This window comes from Molossus molossus, unplaced genomic scaffold (genome assembly GCF_014108415.1).
Source record: "Molossus molossus isolate mMolMol1 unplaced genomic scaffold, mMolMol1.p scaffold_m16_p_14, whole genome shotgun sequence".
Classification (NCBI taxonomy): Eukaryota; Metazoa; Chordata; class Mammalia; order Chiroptera; family Molossidae; genus Molossus; species Molossus molossus.
In genome coordinates, this window is record NW_023425349.1 from 37,875,373 (window position 1) to 37,893,500 (window position 18,128).

General features: G+C 35.7%; 1 protein-coding gene and 1 pseudogene across 2 annotated transcripts in view; both read right to left on the reverse strand.

The window, feature by feature from the left end:
• Positions 1–18,128, reverse strand: part of NAA35 (N-alpha-acetyltransferase 35, NatC auxiliary subunit) — a 77,299-nt gene that overhangs the window by 7,335 nt on the left and 51,836 nt on the right. For both annotated transcript variants that reach the window (XM_036260657.1, XM_036260658.1), the window contains exons 13-17: positions 16,481–16,540; positions 14,376–14,482; positions 4,323–4,389; positions 2,632–2,730; positions 1,587–1,765 (exon numbers count right to left, since the gene is read on the reverse strand). In XM_036260657.1, coding sequence (XP_036116550.1) covers positions 1,587–1,765; positions 2,632–2,730; positions 4,323–4,389; positions 14,376–14,482; positions 16,481–16,540 — 512 coding nt within the window. The remainder of the gene's footprint in view (positions 1–1,586; positions 1,766–2,631; positions 2,731–4,322; positions 4,390–14,375; positions 14,483–16,480; positions 16,541–18,128) is intronic.
• On the reverse strand, positions 1,022–1,135 carry LOC118630366 (annotated as a pseudogene).

Sequence of the window (18,128 nt, forward strand, 5' to 3'; positions counted from 1 at the left end):
GATCTTGTAAGAAATGAGCATTACAAGTGATTAACTACCCCTTTCTTGCAGCCATCTATGTTGCCATACAATACTGAAAAATTTGTTTCCTACAACGACATGCATTTTACAACTTTACGAAAGATTTCTTGATAATGATGTGTATATATAAACTGAACGAATGCCCAGGATACAGTTCACCTCAACCTATTAAGTAGATATTTTATTTTCCTGTTAATTAAAAAAGAAAGCAAATAAATCCAAACCAACAGCACAAAGCTTCCAATCAGCTGCCTCAAACCACAAAGAAAGGACTTGAGCATTTTCCCCTATAAACTGTCTTCTTTGTCTACTGTGAGTTAACAAAATGTATACCAAGTATCTATCTTAAAACCTGTCGGTAATAGTTGTTATCTACGGAAATGCTGGAGAATATACTAAATAATATTTTTCTCATATCATTATAGTTGATGCTTAAATTCAGCTTTCATAGCCAGGAGTTTTCTGTTCAAGAACCCTAGCAGCCATAACAAAACCATGTCAACAGCATGGAAGAGAATTATTTTCATTCATTCATAGCAGTTACTCCAGGGAATTACATACAGTATCTCAATTACTAATATACATAATTTAAATGAGTAAAACAGATGAACTATATTTAGATGTGATATACTAAACTTGGTTGTTTGTGATAAGCAATAATATGTTATTACTATTTTATAAAAAGTATGTTTTTATTGATTTTTTAGAAAGAGAGGAAGGAAGAGATAGAAACATCGATGTGAGAGAGAAACATCAACTGACTGCCTCCTCCATGCCCCCTACTGGGGATCGAGCCCACAACCCAGGCTTGTGCCCTGACCGGAAATCAAACTGGACCTCTCAGTCCATGGGATAATGCTCAATCCACTGAGCCACACCGGCCAGGCACTGCTTATTACTGTTTTAAAATTACTACCACACTTTGCCAGAATAACAAAAAGATTCAAAATGACTGAATTCATTAGCTTACAATACGCCCCCCCCCCCCCCCCCCCCCGCCCCTTGTGTCCAGGGCATGAACTAGGCACAGGCACAGACCAAAAACCAAGCTGAGATAAAATAAGGAGTTACTCTGTTCCTGGCTGATAGTCTTTATTTTCTTTCTATGACAGCATTCCATGCCTAAATATTCTCAAGCATCCTCTTACTGGGTTTCTTTATCTCATCACCAAGTGAAAGCAAAGCACTACTCTGCTTAGAACCATCTCTTATCTTCTTCATAACTCCTGAAACAAATCCTCAGGGCCACAGTTTGCAATAATTATGCTCCCAATGGTATCTTAGCTTTGATTTCTTCTAAGAAGAAAGATCTGGTTTAAATTTTGAACTTTAAATCACTGAAGTACATTATATAACTAGTACCTAGCATCACTGAAGTTAGGGCAAGATATATATTAAATCCACCCCCCCCCCCACACAAATAGGTAAGAGCTCTCCCAATTGTCCCACAACCAAAGTTAAAATACATTAAATGAAGAAGTACCCTGAAATTATATTCTACAGATGCTCTCTCAGATCTTTTCTATCCCACCCACCACCAATTTTAACTCAAAGTGTTCTCTTACCAATATATGTAGTAGTACTCGTGCATGCTGTAGAGTTCCAATTCAAAGCCACTGAGAAGATACTGTATCATAATTCTAAGGTTATGGTAAAGGACCCAGGTTCCTAAACAGGCCAAATGTTGCCTTTGGGGTTCCTGTTTCAGCAGCATAGTGTGAAGAGCTGCATCAACCTTCTCTGCCTATCAGAATAAAATATGGTAACTTTACTTTCTTTTCAGGTAATGAGAGAATTTAAAATAAACATCTGAAAATAGCATGAGCAGAAAATGTAAATCTTGATGCTGAAAGAACTCATACTTACAAAAGCAGTTAGGTTAAGTTCATATCCAAATTTGTCATTTCACAATGAATAACATTTAGCTAAACAGTCCTTAAACTAAAAAGACATCCAATTTATAGGTCAAAAATAAAAATAACTGACTTCAGGTCTTTAGTTATATTATCAATATTGCTGCTGCTCATAAATTTACTCTAAGGTTACTATGTAATAATGTTTTTATATTAATGTGAACTTGCTGTAAAATTATAATTCTACACATATTTTATAATTTATCATGATTATCAAAAAAATAATTTAAGATGCTTCTCAGTTTGAATTAGTGTCCTGTTTCTTTTTGTAAACTCTTACTTTGGTATATGAAACTGGTACACAGTCAGTGAAAAGAGAATTCACCATAGTGAAAAGTTAAATAGTCGCCCTGGCCGGTTTGGTTCAGCGGTTAGAGCATCGGCCTGCGGTCCTGAGAGACCCGGGTTCGGTTCCCGCTAAGGGCGCGTACCTCGGTTGCAGTTTGTCCCCAGCCCTGGTCGGTTGTGCGGGTGGCAGCCACTCGATGTGTTCCTTTCACATCGATGTTTCTCTTTCTCTCTCTGTTCCTCTCTCTCCCTCCCACTCTACGAACAAAAAATGGAAAAATGTCCTCCGGTGAGGATAAAAAAAAAAAAAAAAGTTAAATAGTCAAAATATTGTTCCAAAGAAATGTTTTTAAAAATCTGGTCAAGGCATATTAATTAATTTTAAGGGAGGACTACTGGTTGGCCTTACCTCATCCTGCAGGGTAGCAAATTCCTCAAGGATATGACCGAGCTTGTCTCTCTGTCGAGCCCTATTATGTCCGTGGATCTGAATAAGACTACAGAATGGCTGCAATACAAATAAAATGTTAACCGTCAGTATGAAAGTTCCTGATACTACAGAAAATTAACAATTTTCAAAAATCCAGTCTAAGAAGAAAAAAAAAATACTGTATATATGTAAGAATCATGCCTATGTGCATTTTTACATAGGTGTTTCTTTTCTGAGGAACTCAACAGATTTTCTCAATAGCTAGAAGAAAGTAGCTGTTCATGAAACTTGTTTTTATATGACAAAAATATCTTCCTTCTATCTTCAGATATCATCTTACAATTTCAAGAGGACAGTTTCTTTTGTGTTTATTTTAAGCCAAAGGACAGTGTTCAAGGCTGACATTTCTGTGCTGTTTTAAATATACCAGAATGCCTAATACCTATCAACTCTGACTAAGGTTGTTCTATTCCGAATCTATACAGTATTCTCATATAAAATACGATAACATGTCACTTATCAGACAACAGCCATGAACAGTAGAATGCTCTGATTTAAGAAGTGAATCATAAGATTCAAGTATAATACTGTCTTAATTTTATATATCTTGACACATTATCTCATTTGATCAATAACTAGGTCTATCCTCTTAAGAGGTAGAGAGGTAGTATTGACATTTCACTTTTTAAAGATTGAGAAATTTATAGAAAAGTAAAGAAATCTGCCTGATAATGATAAAATGTTAGTGATAAAGGCAAGATGTGGTCTTTTACTGATTCTCTTGGACCACACCATGCTGTCTTCGTGTGTGGGCGCATGTGTGCACATAGGTATGTTTACAACTGAAATTAGGCCCAAAGAGCTTTATACAGCTCTTTGGGCCTAAAAATGACTTATAATAAACTTAACCCACCACAAAGTTTTTATTTTTTCCTAATTACTTAAAATTTGAAAAAATTTTGTGACCTCATCTAAATTAATCATTTTAAATTTACTATAATCCTATTAAGAAACTACAAGGACATGTGCCAGGGATATTACAAATATTCCTAGTTTATAAGGTAAAAAATAAAGTTTTTGTGTTCATTTACACACACAGAAACTGTGCACTGCTGTTTTCCCAGACAGGGGCCATAATTCATCCTGTTTCTGCGGTTCCTGAGGGTAGTAGTAAGAAGGCATCCAAAGGTGCCTCTGTACCTGATAACCAGCCAGGAAGGCAATAGGCATGACGCTATCAACTCAAGCATAAGAAGAGACAGAGACTTCCTATTCAGTGAAAATGAGTAAGAAATATTAGATGGAAAAATAGCACAAACTAGTGCTACTGAAGGAATTACATTCCACAATATTTATTTATTAATTTATGTATGTATGTATTTATTTTTATCCTCACCCGAGGACATTTTTTTCGTTTTTTGTTCAGATAGAGTGGGAGGGAGAGAGAGGAAGAGAGAGAGAGAGAAACATCGACATGAAAGGGACACATCGAGTGGCTGCCACCCACATGACCCAACAAACTGCAACCGAGGTACGTGCCCTTAGCGGGAACCGAACCTGGGTCTCCCCAGACCGCAGGCCAACGGTTTAACCACTGAGCCAAACCGGCCAGGGCTACACCCCACAGTTTTTAAAGTATCCATCACAATGATCCAAACTGTAGTTCTTACCCGAACACAGTGAGTAACAAAGGAATCAATACAGTCCTTAGCCTGGTGGTTATTGTATAAGCAGCACCTGTAAGATAATATTCATATCATTAAAATCAAACTATTTGGCATATAAAAAGAAGCAGTGATTTCTGTAGGTGATACTAACAAATAGGGATGGTGGAAAAAAGAGAAAATTGAACAAAATACATTGCTAAACTGAAGTCTGGTGGTTCTAGATGAAGAAATATTTCACCATTACTATGTTGTTAATGTGCCCTTGACTGGAATCGAACCTGGGTCTCACTGGTCCATGGGCCGATGCTCTAACCACTGACCCAAACTGGCCAGGGTCAATTCCTTTAGTTCTATATTGGGACAATTAGAGTTGGACTGAATAAGATAAAATTAACAAGGAAAGAAGGAAAATTTCAAAGCTCCATTTTTTCCAGACCCTACTCCAATGTCATTTATTTTCCTACAACACATATTCTCATGAACTGTGCTCATAATAGTTATTACAAAAGTACTACACAGAATCATAATTCCTCCCAGATGTATCCACATTTCCAACCACCGGCCAAAATCATCATCTATACATCCCTCTGGCACCTCACCTCCTATCCTCAGTTTTCTCTGTGGCATTTCTTCTCTCAGTCAAAAGCATCACTTACTGACTAAGGCTTTCCTGAACAGCCGGGAAGCATCTGCTCCTTTGTTGGCTCTGGGGGAACTATAGAGGCTGAATGGATGGAAGACAGTCTTTTTCCGTCCTTGAGGTAGGAGGTCAGTAGCCTTTGCACCTAAGGAATGGGAGGAAGCATTCCTGGTGCACTGAGAGGAGCAGACAACTTACTACTCCCAAGTGACTGCCACAACTAAGCAATCTGACCAGAGCCTCAAAGATAAACAGCCTGATCATACAAGGGGAAATGGCGGTGCATAAGGAACTGGGAGAATGAAAAGGCAAAGCACCTGGAACAGGTGGTGGCAAAATATAAGTGCTGGAAGGTCCATTATATCTTTTACTTGACAGTAAGAAAATTACTTAAGTAGACTAATAAAAAGCACTTTAAAAAAAAAGACTTTCTGGATCTGAAATTTAAAAATTCAATACATGAAAGATGCTCATTAATAAGTAGTCTTTAAGATCAAGAGGAAGAACTTTCTCAAACATCAGTAGAGACAACAAAGAGATAAGTGTCATAAGGAATACTGAGAATAGGAATACTGATTAGAAGAATACAGTATATGTGGAGATCTAAATAAGAAAGAAAAAAAGATGGATGTGAAGCAATAATTAAATAAATAACAATATAGGAAAAATGATCTGACTGAAAGACTTGAAGCTTTAATAACTTAGTTCCAGATAGGACTAGCTAAAAATCATACACGAACATTCTGTTAAAACTCTTGAATTCCTAAAATAGAAATTCTATAGTCCTCCCAAAGAAAGTGTCAATCACTACATAAAAAAAATAAATAAAAAGAATCAAATCAGCATCAGATTTCTTATTTGTAACCCTGGAAAATTAAAAACAGTGGAACACCATCTACAGGCTACTATGCAATGAATTTTGCTATATACACAGTTGATTCTCAGTATTTGTGATAGTTCTGTTCTATAAAGTTTCCATGGACACTAAGACAAAACTGACACATTATTGCTAGGGTAGAATATAGGATTATGTTTCTGCCAGCCTCTGGTCATATTTTTTTTATCAACTAATCAAAACATAACCTTGTTTATATGTATTTGTTTCCAGACACCATATATAATATATATTGGTGATACACTAACTTTGAACTCAAGCCTGAGCAAAGCTCACCTAACCATACATTCTCTCTTAAAGCACATGACAGCCTTCTTGTGCTAAGGAACACTGGACAGCACATCACTACCCTTACAGGCCATTTTAAACTATGAAATCACCAATGAAAAGCACAAAAACCCAGCATCTAATAGGGTTTATAGTATAAGGGCTGAAACAAGAAGGCAATGAGAAGGTTGCCTTGTTCAACCTCAGTGTTAGGCAACTTTCACATGTCCACAAAGATGTCGAGAGCAGAGTGAATATTAAACTTGAGGGTTACAAACAGTTTAGTGTGTAAGCAAATTTGCAAATATGGAATCCACAGATAATGAGATGGACTGTAGCTAAATCTTACTGGATAACAATTGACAACATATAACCTTAAGTGCTAAAGAAGGATTGTTAAATTGAAAAGGCAAAATGCAAATGAAGTACAGTCCTATTTCACATATATCACATTATCAAAAATTAAAAAGTCTGATAATGACAAAGCCTAGATTATGGGGAAAATGGAATCCTGTACACTGCTGGCTGGCATACAAATTGGTTCAACTATTTTAGAAAGCAATTTGGCAAAACTAATAAAGTTGAAGATGTGCATGCCCTATGATCAGCAATGAATTCTAAGTATATATAGCCTATGTACACAAGGAGACATAGTCAAAGATGTTCACTACAGCACCGATTTCAATAACAGTAAATTAGAAATAATTTAAATATCAGTTGTGGAGAACTGGCGAAATGAACTGCAATGTCTTCAAAGCGTGGATTTTAATGAATGAAATACGTTTGCATAGATCAAACTGGTCATTCTAAAGCTAAAGATGAATGAGAAAAACATGATACAAAAGGGATGTATACACTGTGAAAAAATTTATGTGTAGTTTAAAAACATAAAATAAACTGACATATTGTTTATGGACACACATATGTAGGTAAATTGTATAAGCGTTCATAAGAGTGGTACACATAAACTACAAGGACCGGAGTGAAAGGAAAGAAGGGTAGGGAAGAGGATTTGAAATTGCAGCCAGCAGTTCTCAAAATGTGGCTTGCGTTCTCCCTGGTGGTGGTGGTGGTAGAGGACTCCTTGAGATGCTTTTGGGGGAACAGAAAGTAAAAATTATTTTCATAACATTAAGCATATGATTTGCCTTTTGTACTTATTCTCTCACAAGTGTACAGTGGGCATTTCCAGAGGCTACATTGGCATGCAATATTACAACAGACTGAAAACAGAAGCAAGTTAAAATAACTCAGCTACCTTCTATTAAGACAGACATAAGAGATTTGCAAAAACATAAAACAATGTCACTTTCCTAATTTTTTTTTTTAAAACGTGTATTATTTTCCATAATAATGTTATTTATGTTAACATGTAATGGGTTATTGTTATTTTTTAAAGAGTTAATAAATAATTTCAAAGTATTATTTTAATTTCTAAAACAGTAAATATCAATACATATGACTTATATAAACAAAGGCTAATTTTAATAATTTTTAAGAATGTAAAGGGACCCTAAGTCAAAAAAGATTGAGAACTGCTGCTTTAGATGTATCTCTAATCATTACATTTGTTAAAACTAGCTGTTCCTTCCTACTAACTCAGCCTTCCTCTGGGACCTGTGAGTTGTCGCCCGGCACTCCTTCAGTTCACTCACATACATCACCACTTCAAGAGGCCTTCCTTCCACAACTACCACATCTAAGAGAATACCTGTCCCTTTTTCCTACTTCATCTTTCTATAGAGCACTTATCATGACCTGACATTATGTATTTGTTTACTGTTTAGTTTCTCCCACAGAAAGGTAAACTCCTTGTCAAAAGGTGTATCCTTCTTTTCCCTAGAATCTAGAAAGGTTCCTGGCAGTAGCAGGTACTAATTCATTCTATCTATAAAATAAAGGAATTAATAAAATTTATTAATTTATAAATATTCATAATTTAAAAAATTTAATCAATTCTCTTATCAGCAAAGGAATATATGAAAACAAAATAATAAAAATGTTGCTCAAAATGGATGGTGGTACAGATGTCTGTCAGTTTATACACCTGAATATTTGATATAGTCAATCATATAATTTTTTGTTGTTGTTAATCCTCACCTGAGGATATTTTTCCATTGATTTTTAGAGAGAGTGGAAAGGAGGGAGGGAGGGAGGGAGGGAGGGAAGGAAAAGAGTAGAAGAAAAAGAAAGAGAGAGAGAGAGAAAGAGAGAAAGAAAGAAATATCAATATGAGAGAGATACACTGATAGGCTGCCTCCCACACGTGTCCTGATCTGGGCCAGGGATTGAACCTACAACCCAGGTATGAGCCCTTGACCGGAAATGAACCTGAGACCCTTCAGTCTGTGGACCGATGCTCTAACTGCTGAACCAAATCGGCCAGGGTAATCATAAAAATTTTAAAATAATTTTTTTTTTTTTTTTTTATCCTCACCCGAGGATATTTTCCCATTTTTTGTACAGATAGAGTGGGAGGGAGAGAGAGAAAGGGAGAGAGAGAGAGAAACATCGACATGAAGAGACACATCGAGTGGCTGCCACCCGCACGACCAACCAGGGCCGGGGGCAAACTTGCAACCAAAGTATGCGCCCTTAGCGGGAACCGAACCCGGGTCTCTCCGGACTGCAGGCCGACGCTCTAACCGCTGAGCCAAACTGGCCAGGGCTAAAATAATTTTTAATTGTCTCTATTTTGCAAGTGACCCTAAAGATCCCACAAAAAAACTGTTAGAATAAATAAATTCAGTGAAGTTGTAGGATACAACATTAATACACAAAAATCTGTTGTTTCTACATACTAACAACAAACTATCAGAGAAATTAAGGAAACAGCCCCCATTAGGCAAAACAAACAACTCACAGACACAGACAATAATAGTAAGGTGATTACCAGAAGGAAAGGGGGGTGCAAGCAGGTAGAAGAAGGTAAATAGGGGCTAAATAGTGACGGAAGAGGGTCAGACTTTGGATGATGAACACACAATACAATATACAAGTAATGTATTATAGAATTGTGCGCTTAAAACCTATATAATTTTATTAACCAGTGTAACCCCTTAAAAAAGAAAACAGTTCCATTTATAATAGCATCAAAAATTATAAAATATTTAGGAATAAATTTAATGAAGGAAATGAAAAATTTATACACTGAAAACTATAAGACACTGACTAAAGAAACTGAAGAAGACACAAATAAACAGATATTTTGTGGATTGGAAGAACTAATATTATTAAAATGTTCATACTACCCAAACTGAGTTACAGATTCAATGCAATCCCTATCAAAATCCAAATAGCATTTTTCACAGAAATAGTAAAGACAATCCTAAAATTTATATGGAACCATAAAAGACCCTGAATAGCCAAAGTAATCTTGAGAAAGAATAAAGCTGTAGGTATCACATCTCCTGATTTCAAACTCTACTATAAAACTATAGTAATCAAAACAGTATGATTTACTGGCATAAAAACAGGCACATAGATTAATGGATAGAATGGAGAGCTCAGGAAAAAAAAAACCCTATGCATATATGGCCAATTAATTTTCAACAAAGGAGCCAAGAATATACTACAATGGAGAAAGGATAGTCTCTTCAATAAATGGTACTGGGAAAACTGGACAGCTACTTGGAAAAGAATGAAACTGAACCCTTTCTTATACCATACACAAATATCAACTTTTTCAAAAGGGATTAAAGATTTGAATATAAGACCTGAAACTGTAAAACTCCTAAAGGAAAATGTAAGAGGGCAAACCCCCTGATATCAGTCTTGGCAATGATTTTTTTAGATTTGTCGACAAAAGCAAAAATAATGAAGTGGGATCACATCAAATTAAAAAGACTCTGCTCAGCAAAGGAAACAATCAACAAAATGAAAAAGCAATGGGGTGGGATGAAATACTTGCAAACCACATATATGATAAAGGGTTAACCAGGGAAGAACCAAGAAAATTCTGAAAAAGAATGATGCAGCAGGATATATATTAACAGATGTTAAAACGTAAGATAAAGCCTCAATAATACAAATCAACATATATATTACCATTGGAAGCAACATAAATCACAATACATGAGGCATTTTTAAGTTTTAAAGATGGTCTTTTAATCCAGTGGGAAATGATGGTTTATACTGTACGTGGTGCTCATCCAACTGGCTATCTTTCTAGAATAAAATAAAGTTGAATTTTTATCTTGATACCACTTACAGGAAAATAATTCAAAAGAATTAAAAATTTAAAGATATAGAATAACACCATAAAAACCTTTCGAAGATTTTAGTAGATTTAAGATTTAATGGTACAGCCTATGGTCTGGGGAGAATTACTTACTTCTAACAAGAAAGCTAAAAGTTAAACAGGAAAAAAGAAAAGAGCAAAAACTATCACATAGAAAGCAAAAATTATGATGTGGCAAAATAAAGATTAAGGAAAAAAGTCCACATTGCCTACCACAGATAAAGGATTAACTTCTCGTAATATACAGGGAGTTCTTACAAATTTTCCAAAAAAAGTAAACTACAATAAAACTCAATGAGCAAAAGATATAAATAAGCAATTCATTAAAAAAAACTCATGTCCAATAAATATTAGTGCTCATATTAAAGTAACAATAAGATATCATTTCCTACTCGACACAATGGAAAAAATGAAAAAGAATGATAACACCTACTGCTAGTCAGGATGCAGGAAAAATATAATCTCATATATTGCTAGTAGAAATATGAACCATTAAAATCTTTTAGAATGCAATCTGGCAATATCTATCAAAATTAAATCTACACATGCCCCTCCACTCAGTAACCCCACTCCTTAGAATATAATCACATTACAAAGGAAGTTCACAGAAACATCCTGTTAATGTGGTCCTATTTCTATTAAGTCATATATGTGTGTGTATCTTTATACACAAGGATATATATAGTGATGGTCATCAAAATGTACTTATCTAAGAGGTAAGATTTCAGGTGATTTTTATTACATTGCACAAATTTTTCTACATTTTAAAAATTTTCCAGTGTGACCATATATTATTTACATAACAGTTGTTCTCCCTCTTATCCATAGTTTTGCTTTTTGTGGCTTCAGTTACCCACAGTTAACAGTGGTCCAAAAATACATAATGGAAAATTCCAGAAATAAACAAGTCATAAGTTTACGTGAATGTGGTCTCTCTTTCAAAATATCTTATTGCAATGATTCACATCCCAGGCTGGACAGAGCAAGACAGTTTAAGATTTCATCATGCTACTTACAATGGTGCACAATTTAAAATTGATGGATTATTTATCCCTGGAATTTTCCGTTAAATATTTTCAGACCACATTTGACCTTGGAAACTGAAACTACAAAAAGTGAAGCCACAGATAAAAGAGAGGGACTACTGTATTTTACTTAATAATGACCCAAAAGCAGGAGACTGGTGATGCTGGTGAGGCAAAACAGAGTTGGCCACCCCAAAATATGCCTCTTTGAGATGTTATTTTTAAGACAAGATCCAGGAAGAACCTTTGCCCTTTCTCCTGTTTAAAAGAACTTAGATAAAGGACCTGCTCCAGGAAGGAAGCTATCATCATATATAACTATAGTTTAATATGAACTAGGTGTGGTAGGACAGGGAGGAACATAGCAAAGCCTGTTTGATCAAAGTCCTCTCTGTGTCCCATTGTTCAAGATGGCCCAGCAAACAGCTATCAAACGTGCTTTTCCATCTCAAGTGAATTGCCTTCCTCCCCTGTGAAGTCCCAAACCACTCCCTCCCTTTCTCTTTAGCTCAAGATGGCATAGAGCCCTAACTGTCTAGTTTTTCCTAGGGTTGCATATTCTTATGGAACCCCTGCACATACATATGCAATTAAATGTGGTTATTTTTTCCTATTAATCTGTCATTTTCATGATTTGACCAGGAAGAACTAAGCGAGAAAAGGGAAAATTTTCTACCCCACCTCCATACTGGCAATTTGGATATGCCAAAGAGAAGCTGTAGTGCTTCCTTTATGTAAAAAGATATGAAAATACAGAAAAAATTAGCATATATAGGGTTTGGTACTATCTGGGGTTTCGGGCAACCACTGGGGGTCCTGGAATGTATCCTGCATGGATGTTGGGGGGGGGGAGACTACTACAATCAGCTTTTCCTTTCCCTTCCCCTACTGAATAAGCTGTCATGTCCTACTAATTTTACTAACAAAATTATTCCTATTAATTTTATTTATTCCTATTAATTTTACTACTGAAATCTGTCCTCTCCTTTATATTCCCAGAGTTTAATTCTTTCTTGTCTCTCACCTGTACAACCAAATCAGCCTAGCTAAACACTCTGCTTTCATTATCACTACTGGTTTGCTTCTTATTAAAAAATACATACTCTAGCTCTGGCTGGCCTTGCTCAGTGGTTAGCATGTTGGCCATTGGACCAAAGAGTCTTGGGTTCAATTCCTGGTCAAGAGCAAGTACCTGGGTTGCAGCTTCTGGTCCCAGTTGGGGTTGTGTAGGAGGCAACCAATCGATGTTTCTCTCTCTCTCTCCCTTCCTTCCACTCTTTCTAAGAATCAATGAAAAAATATCCTTGGGTGAGGAGTAAAAAAAAAAAATTCATACTCTGTATGCCAATTTCTTCCTAAAACTTGAAGTATTTCCTGACTGATCATAAAATAATGAGAGAAGAATGAAATGCTGGGCCTTGAGGGGCAAGGGAGGGAGGTTGACACTTTTTAAATTGAGCAGAATAGCCCTCACTGAGGTGACATGAATGAACTTGAAGGTAGTGAGGGAGCATCCCCAGGAATTTTTTAGAAAAATGTCCTCCACACCCACCCCTGTGTAAAGGCCATGAGAGAGCGTGTTCATTCCAGGAAGAGCAAGGAAGTCAGTGTGGCTGAAGGACAGGATGTGTGGGGAGAGCAGTAAGAGGTGAGGTCAGGGAGACACCAGCACAGGGGTCTAGATCAGAGATTATGAGGCCTCAAAGGCTCAACTATAAAGACTTTGGCTTTTACTGTGAATGAAATGGTGAATATTAACCAACACTGAGGATACTTGGGAATCTACTTTCTCTCAGTTAAGCAGCAGTCTTTGAGAGGTGTCTGGGTAAATTCTCAAGCTCCCTTTCCCCTGACTAAGACAACTGAGGTGTCACCCACACTGTCTCCAGAGCGCCCCTACAGGACTGGATCAGTTACTTTCCATGGAGCACACCTTTGTGTGGTGGCTTTCTTCCTCTTCATGTCCCACCTGCCCACAACTTAACTAGTTTTTCCTGGAAACATGTTATAATTACATTTACATGAATCTTTGTCTCAGGGTCTGCTTCTGGGGAACCCAACCTAAGAAAGAAAGCTACTAGAGAGTTCTAAGTGAGATGTGGCATGATATAGTCAACAAAATTAATGCTGAACCAGTACTGTTCTTATAATACATAACCTCATACACCTAGTCTTCACACATGCTGGTTTCTTTAAGAAATAGATTCCTTTCTTCTCTCGACATGGAAAGCTCTACTTATTTTCCAAAATGCCAACTCAAATGGTGATTCTTTCCACCTGAAATACTCTCCAGCTTCTTCCAGCAGCATGTTTTCGGGGAAGTGACTCTATCAGAACATAATTTAAGAACCAAGTATCTGCATATTCTAATTTTTTTTTTTTTTTTTTTATCCTCACCCGAGGATATTTTTCCATTTTTTGTACAGATAGAGTGGGAGGGAGAGAGAGAGAGAAACATCGACGTGAAGGGACACATCGAGTGGCTGCCACCCGCACGACCAACCAGGGCCGGGGACAAACTGCAACCGAAGTACGTGCCCTTAGCGGGAACCGAACCCGGGTCTCTCCGGACCGCAGGCCGACGCTCTAACCGCTGAGCCAAACTGGCCAGGGCTGCATATTCTAGATATCTCTATCTAGACTCAGCTCATTGAAAACAGACCTTATCTTGTTTTTTTTGTAATTATTTCCTAAAGTACCTATCTAACACAGCGCTGTGCTCTTAGTAAGGATCAATACAATTTACTGAATCCCTGATAACTGCTTGGAAGTTTTTCTTCTCGTACTGAACCTAACGTCAACTTTACAAAAATCTCAGTTTAAATCTAAACAACATGTGGCATAAATCAATTTATTTTAACATGATCGAGTTTGTTGTTTTATAGAGATACTTGATTCCAACAGTTTGTATGCCTTGGTTAAAAAGGAGAAGGACAGAGAATTTGGCTTTTAAGAAATACATACACTATAAACATCTTACGATACTTACTTTGGGGAAAGCACCGGAGGACTGACGAAAGACCGAAGGGCATCTTTCACCATGTCTTGCATGAGGTGAGTTCCAAAGACCTTTTTGTTATCCACCAGGAATGTGGTCTTAAAATAAATGTTATATATTAGTAATAATGTCACAAACTAGACATACTGCACGTATAGTTGCCATTACTGTCACATGAACATACTTCTTAAAAATACCACAGAATACAAAAGAAAATAAATATAAAAAGTTGGTGGAAAATTTTATAAATCACTGCTTCCATGATGGGTATTACTTATTAATTTCTATTCAAGGTGTATTTTGATGCAAGAGAATAAAAAATGTGCAGGAAAAAACTTTCCAAGTCAAGAGTAGTAATTGTGAACTGGTTAAAATAAACTAGTCTAAATATGTCAAATGAGTTAATATGTAAGAAAGGGCTTCATAAATTATGAAATAGTAAATGGCTATAAATATTAAGCTAGTCAATAATTTTTATCTCTAATGAATGTTTTGGAATACATACAAACCTTTCCAAAATTGGAAAAAACAATAGATTACTAAAAAGTACATTATTAAATTTAAAATAAAATATTACTCAATAATTTGCATTTAATTTTATCCCCCTAACCTCAGTGCACTTTAATAGTTACCATATTATACCTTATTCGATTTCCTAACACATCTGGGTTGTTTCCAGTTTTTGGTGGTCATGAACCAAATAGCTATAAATATGTGCATACAGGTTTCCAGACATCAGATTCCACTTCTCTAGCTATACAAGTATGAGTGGGATTTGTACATTTCATTTTATGAGAATGTGCCAAATTGTTTTGCAAAGTGTTTGTAGCACTTCACATTCCTATCAGTACTGCATCCTTGTAAGCACTTGATATTCTATTTTTCTTTCTTTTCTTTTTAAAAAGATATTCTGAAAGGTGGATAATAGTATTTCATTGTGGTTTTAATTTGCATTGCAGTAATACTAATTATATTAAATATCTTTTCATATTGAAATTTCACAATTTTGCTCATTTTAAAAACTGGGTTGTCTGTTGTTATATTTACAGAGTTCCTTATATGTTTTAGAATCAAGTCCTTTGTCTGACATGATTTGCAAATAGTTTCCCATTCCATAGTCTCTTCATTTTCTCTTTTTCTTTACTGATTTTAGAGAGAGAGGGAGAGAGAGATAGAAACATAGAAGAGAGAGAACATTGATTGGCCACCTCCTGCATGCCCTCCACCGGGGATTCTGCCCACAACCTGGGCATGTGCCCTGACCGGGAATTGAACCAGCGACCTCTTGGTGCATGGGTCAATGCTCAACCACCAAGCCACACCAGCTGGGAGAGTTTCTTCATTTTCTTAAGAGTCTTCCACAGAATTAAAATTTATATTTATCTATTTAGGGATTGTTCTTTTATTGTCACACCCAAGAATTCTCTGCATTCTCCAAATTCACAAAGATTTTCTCCTATCCTTTCTTCTAAAAGTTTTATAGTTTCACATTTTACATTTAGGTTTATGATGTATTCTGAGTTGATTTTTTTCCCTATATGCCTGTCCAATTGTTCTTGCACCACCTGTTGAAAAGATTGCCATTTCTCTATTGAGTTAGCTTCGTGCTTGGTCAAAAATCGACCATATTAATTATATTTTCTTTTCTTTGTTTTTAATTGTTGAAAGTATTACAAATGTCCCTCCTTTTTTCCCCATTGACCCCCTCCTTCCTGCTATATTTTCATTTTCATTCTAACTTAAGACTGTCTCTTTGATCCATGGGTTCTTTAGACTTGTATAAATTGCCAAATATTTGGAAAATTTTCTATATATTGGAAAATTTTGATTGCTCACTTAATTCCAAAATAGTCAGAGCACATACTTTGTATCATTTTAATTGTTTTAAAACTGGAGTTTATTTCATGGCACAAGACATGATCTTGATGAATGTTTAGCACTCTAAGTCAATGCATTTAATTAAAAAATGTTAACATTTACTATGGCATATCCTTTAGAAAGAAGCATCTACCTTTTGTTCTATCAATCAATAAAACAATGTCAACAGAGATATAATTTGATGTTTAAAAAGTATTTTCTATACTAAGAGAACTTACTTGTAATAGAGATCTTGAAAGAACACAAGGTGACTGTTCACTAAACTCACAGAAAAAATCCTAAGAGATAAACAGAGAAAAAAGTAATGTCAATAATGGGTTAAATAAAAGAAGAAAACATTTGCATAGAAAGTGTAATTTTTACTGGAAATATTACCCTACCAGAGTTAGAATATGACAAATACTAAAAATACTCTCTACAGGAATTGTCTAATTATACCAATGAGACTTTGGATAATTTTAGAGCCTCAATTTTTTTAAAGCAAACTGACTAATAATAATATTGTGTGGATACTCATATTAAATTTGTACACCATGAAAATAACAGTATCAATAATAATTTACTAACTAATGACAGAGGTTTACCTCCTACTTCACATAAATAAATACCAAGTAACCAGGCTAACTGGATTCATATTACCGACTGACTGATCCTAAATCCAGGGAAAGACCAAAAGATATGCTCAGAAAACTATACATGGGTTTATACACAGATAGGGAAAAAAAGATAAGAAAATATACTGAAATGTTAACATCTGTAGTATAGTTATAGTAATTACTTATCATCTTCCTGTTTTTAGGCATTTTCTGGGTAAAAGTATACACATTTTTTAAGACCAAAGAGAGGTAACCACAGGAATACAGGATAATGACTATTTCCCTTTTTAAATAATAAATATTATTATATTTTTCAATCCAGTTGTTATAAATTGATTTCTTTTCTTATTAGTAGGGTGAAGCATTTTCACTGTTTACTTCTTTTTAAACACATGTGCTTATGTCCTATTCTAATTTTTCATTTGGATACTTAACTTTATTTTTCTGTATCTGGCAGTTTATCCTGTAACCAGTTTCTTATGCAGATCCACTGGACCATTCGGTCCCTTATCTGTCCTAACTTTAATCTTTTCCTCTACTCTTGGCCTCTGCCACACTCCCCCAATACCACTACCTATTGCTCAGTCCCCTGTCTTCCAGGGATCCAGACTCTTCTCCTGCTAGGCTCTTTTCATGTCTAGTGCCAGCAGTCCAGGCCTAGCTCCCTCAGCTCCCTTCTGTTATGGTGTGTCATTATGCATTCATCCTTCTGACAAGGTAATCCATACTCTTCTGTTGGAAAACAAATTCCAGCTGTTGTACTTTCTTATTCCAATACACATTGATCTTCTCTTTTTCTAAAACTCTACAATTTAGCGAACACAAGTAGGTATTTGTGTAACAATTAAGTATCAGAAAATTAGATGCAACAGAAGAGTAAGAAAATCTCTACTCATTGTCCAGATATGTCACTAAGCAATCTAATTTAGTTACAATCCCTCTAAACCTGTTTAGCTGTACAATGAATTACAAAATGAACTGGTCTGTGATCTTTTCTACCTTTAGAATCATGATTCTTAAGGACAGACTACTAAAAAAGAAAACAAATACAAAAGAAAGGAATAAAGGCATAATAGTGAAAGTTTCACTAATGAAGACTTAAGCTGGGCTTTAATGACAAAGAATCAGTGGAAGAGAAAATAAAGTTATCATAAGTCAGAGCATAAACAAAAGCATAATCTTCTTTTTTTTAAATTCTCACCCGAGGATATTTTTCCACTGATTTTCAGATAGAGTGGGAGTGAGGGAGACAGAGAGAAAGAGAGGGAAA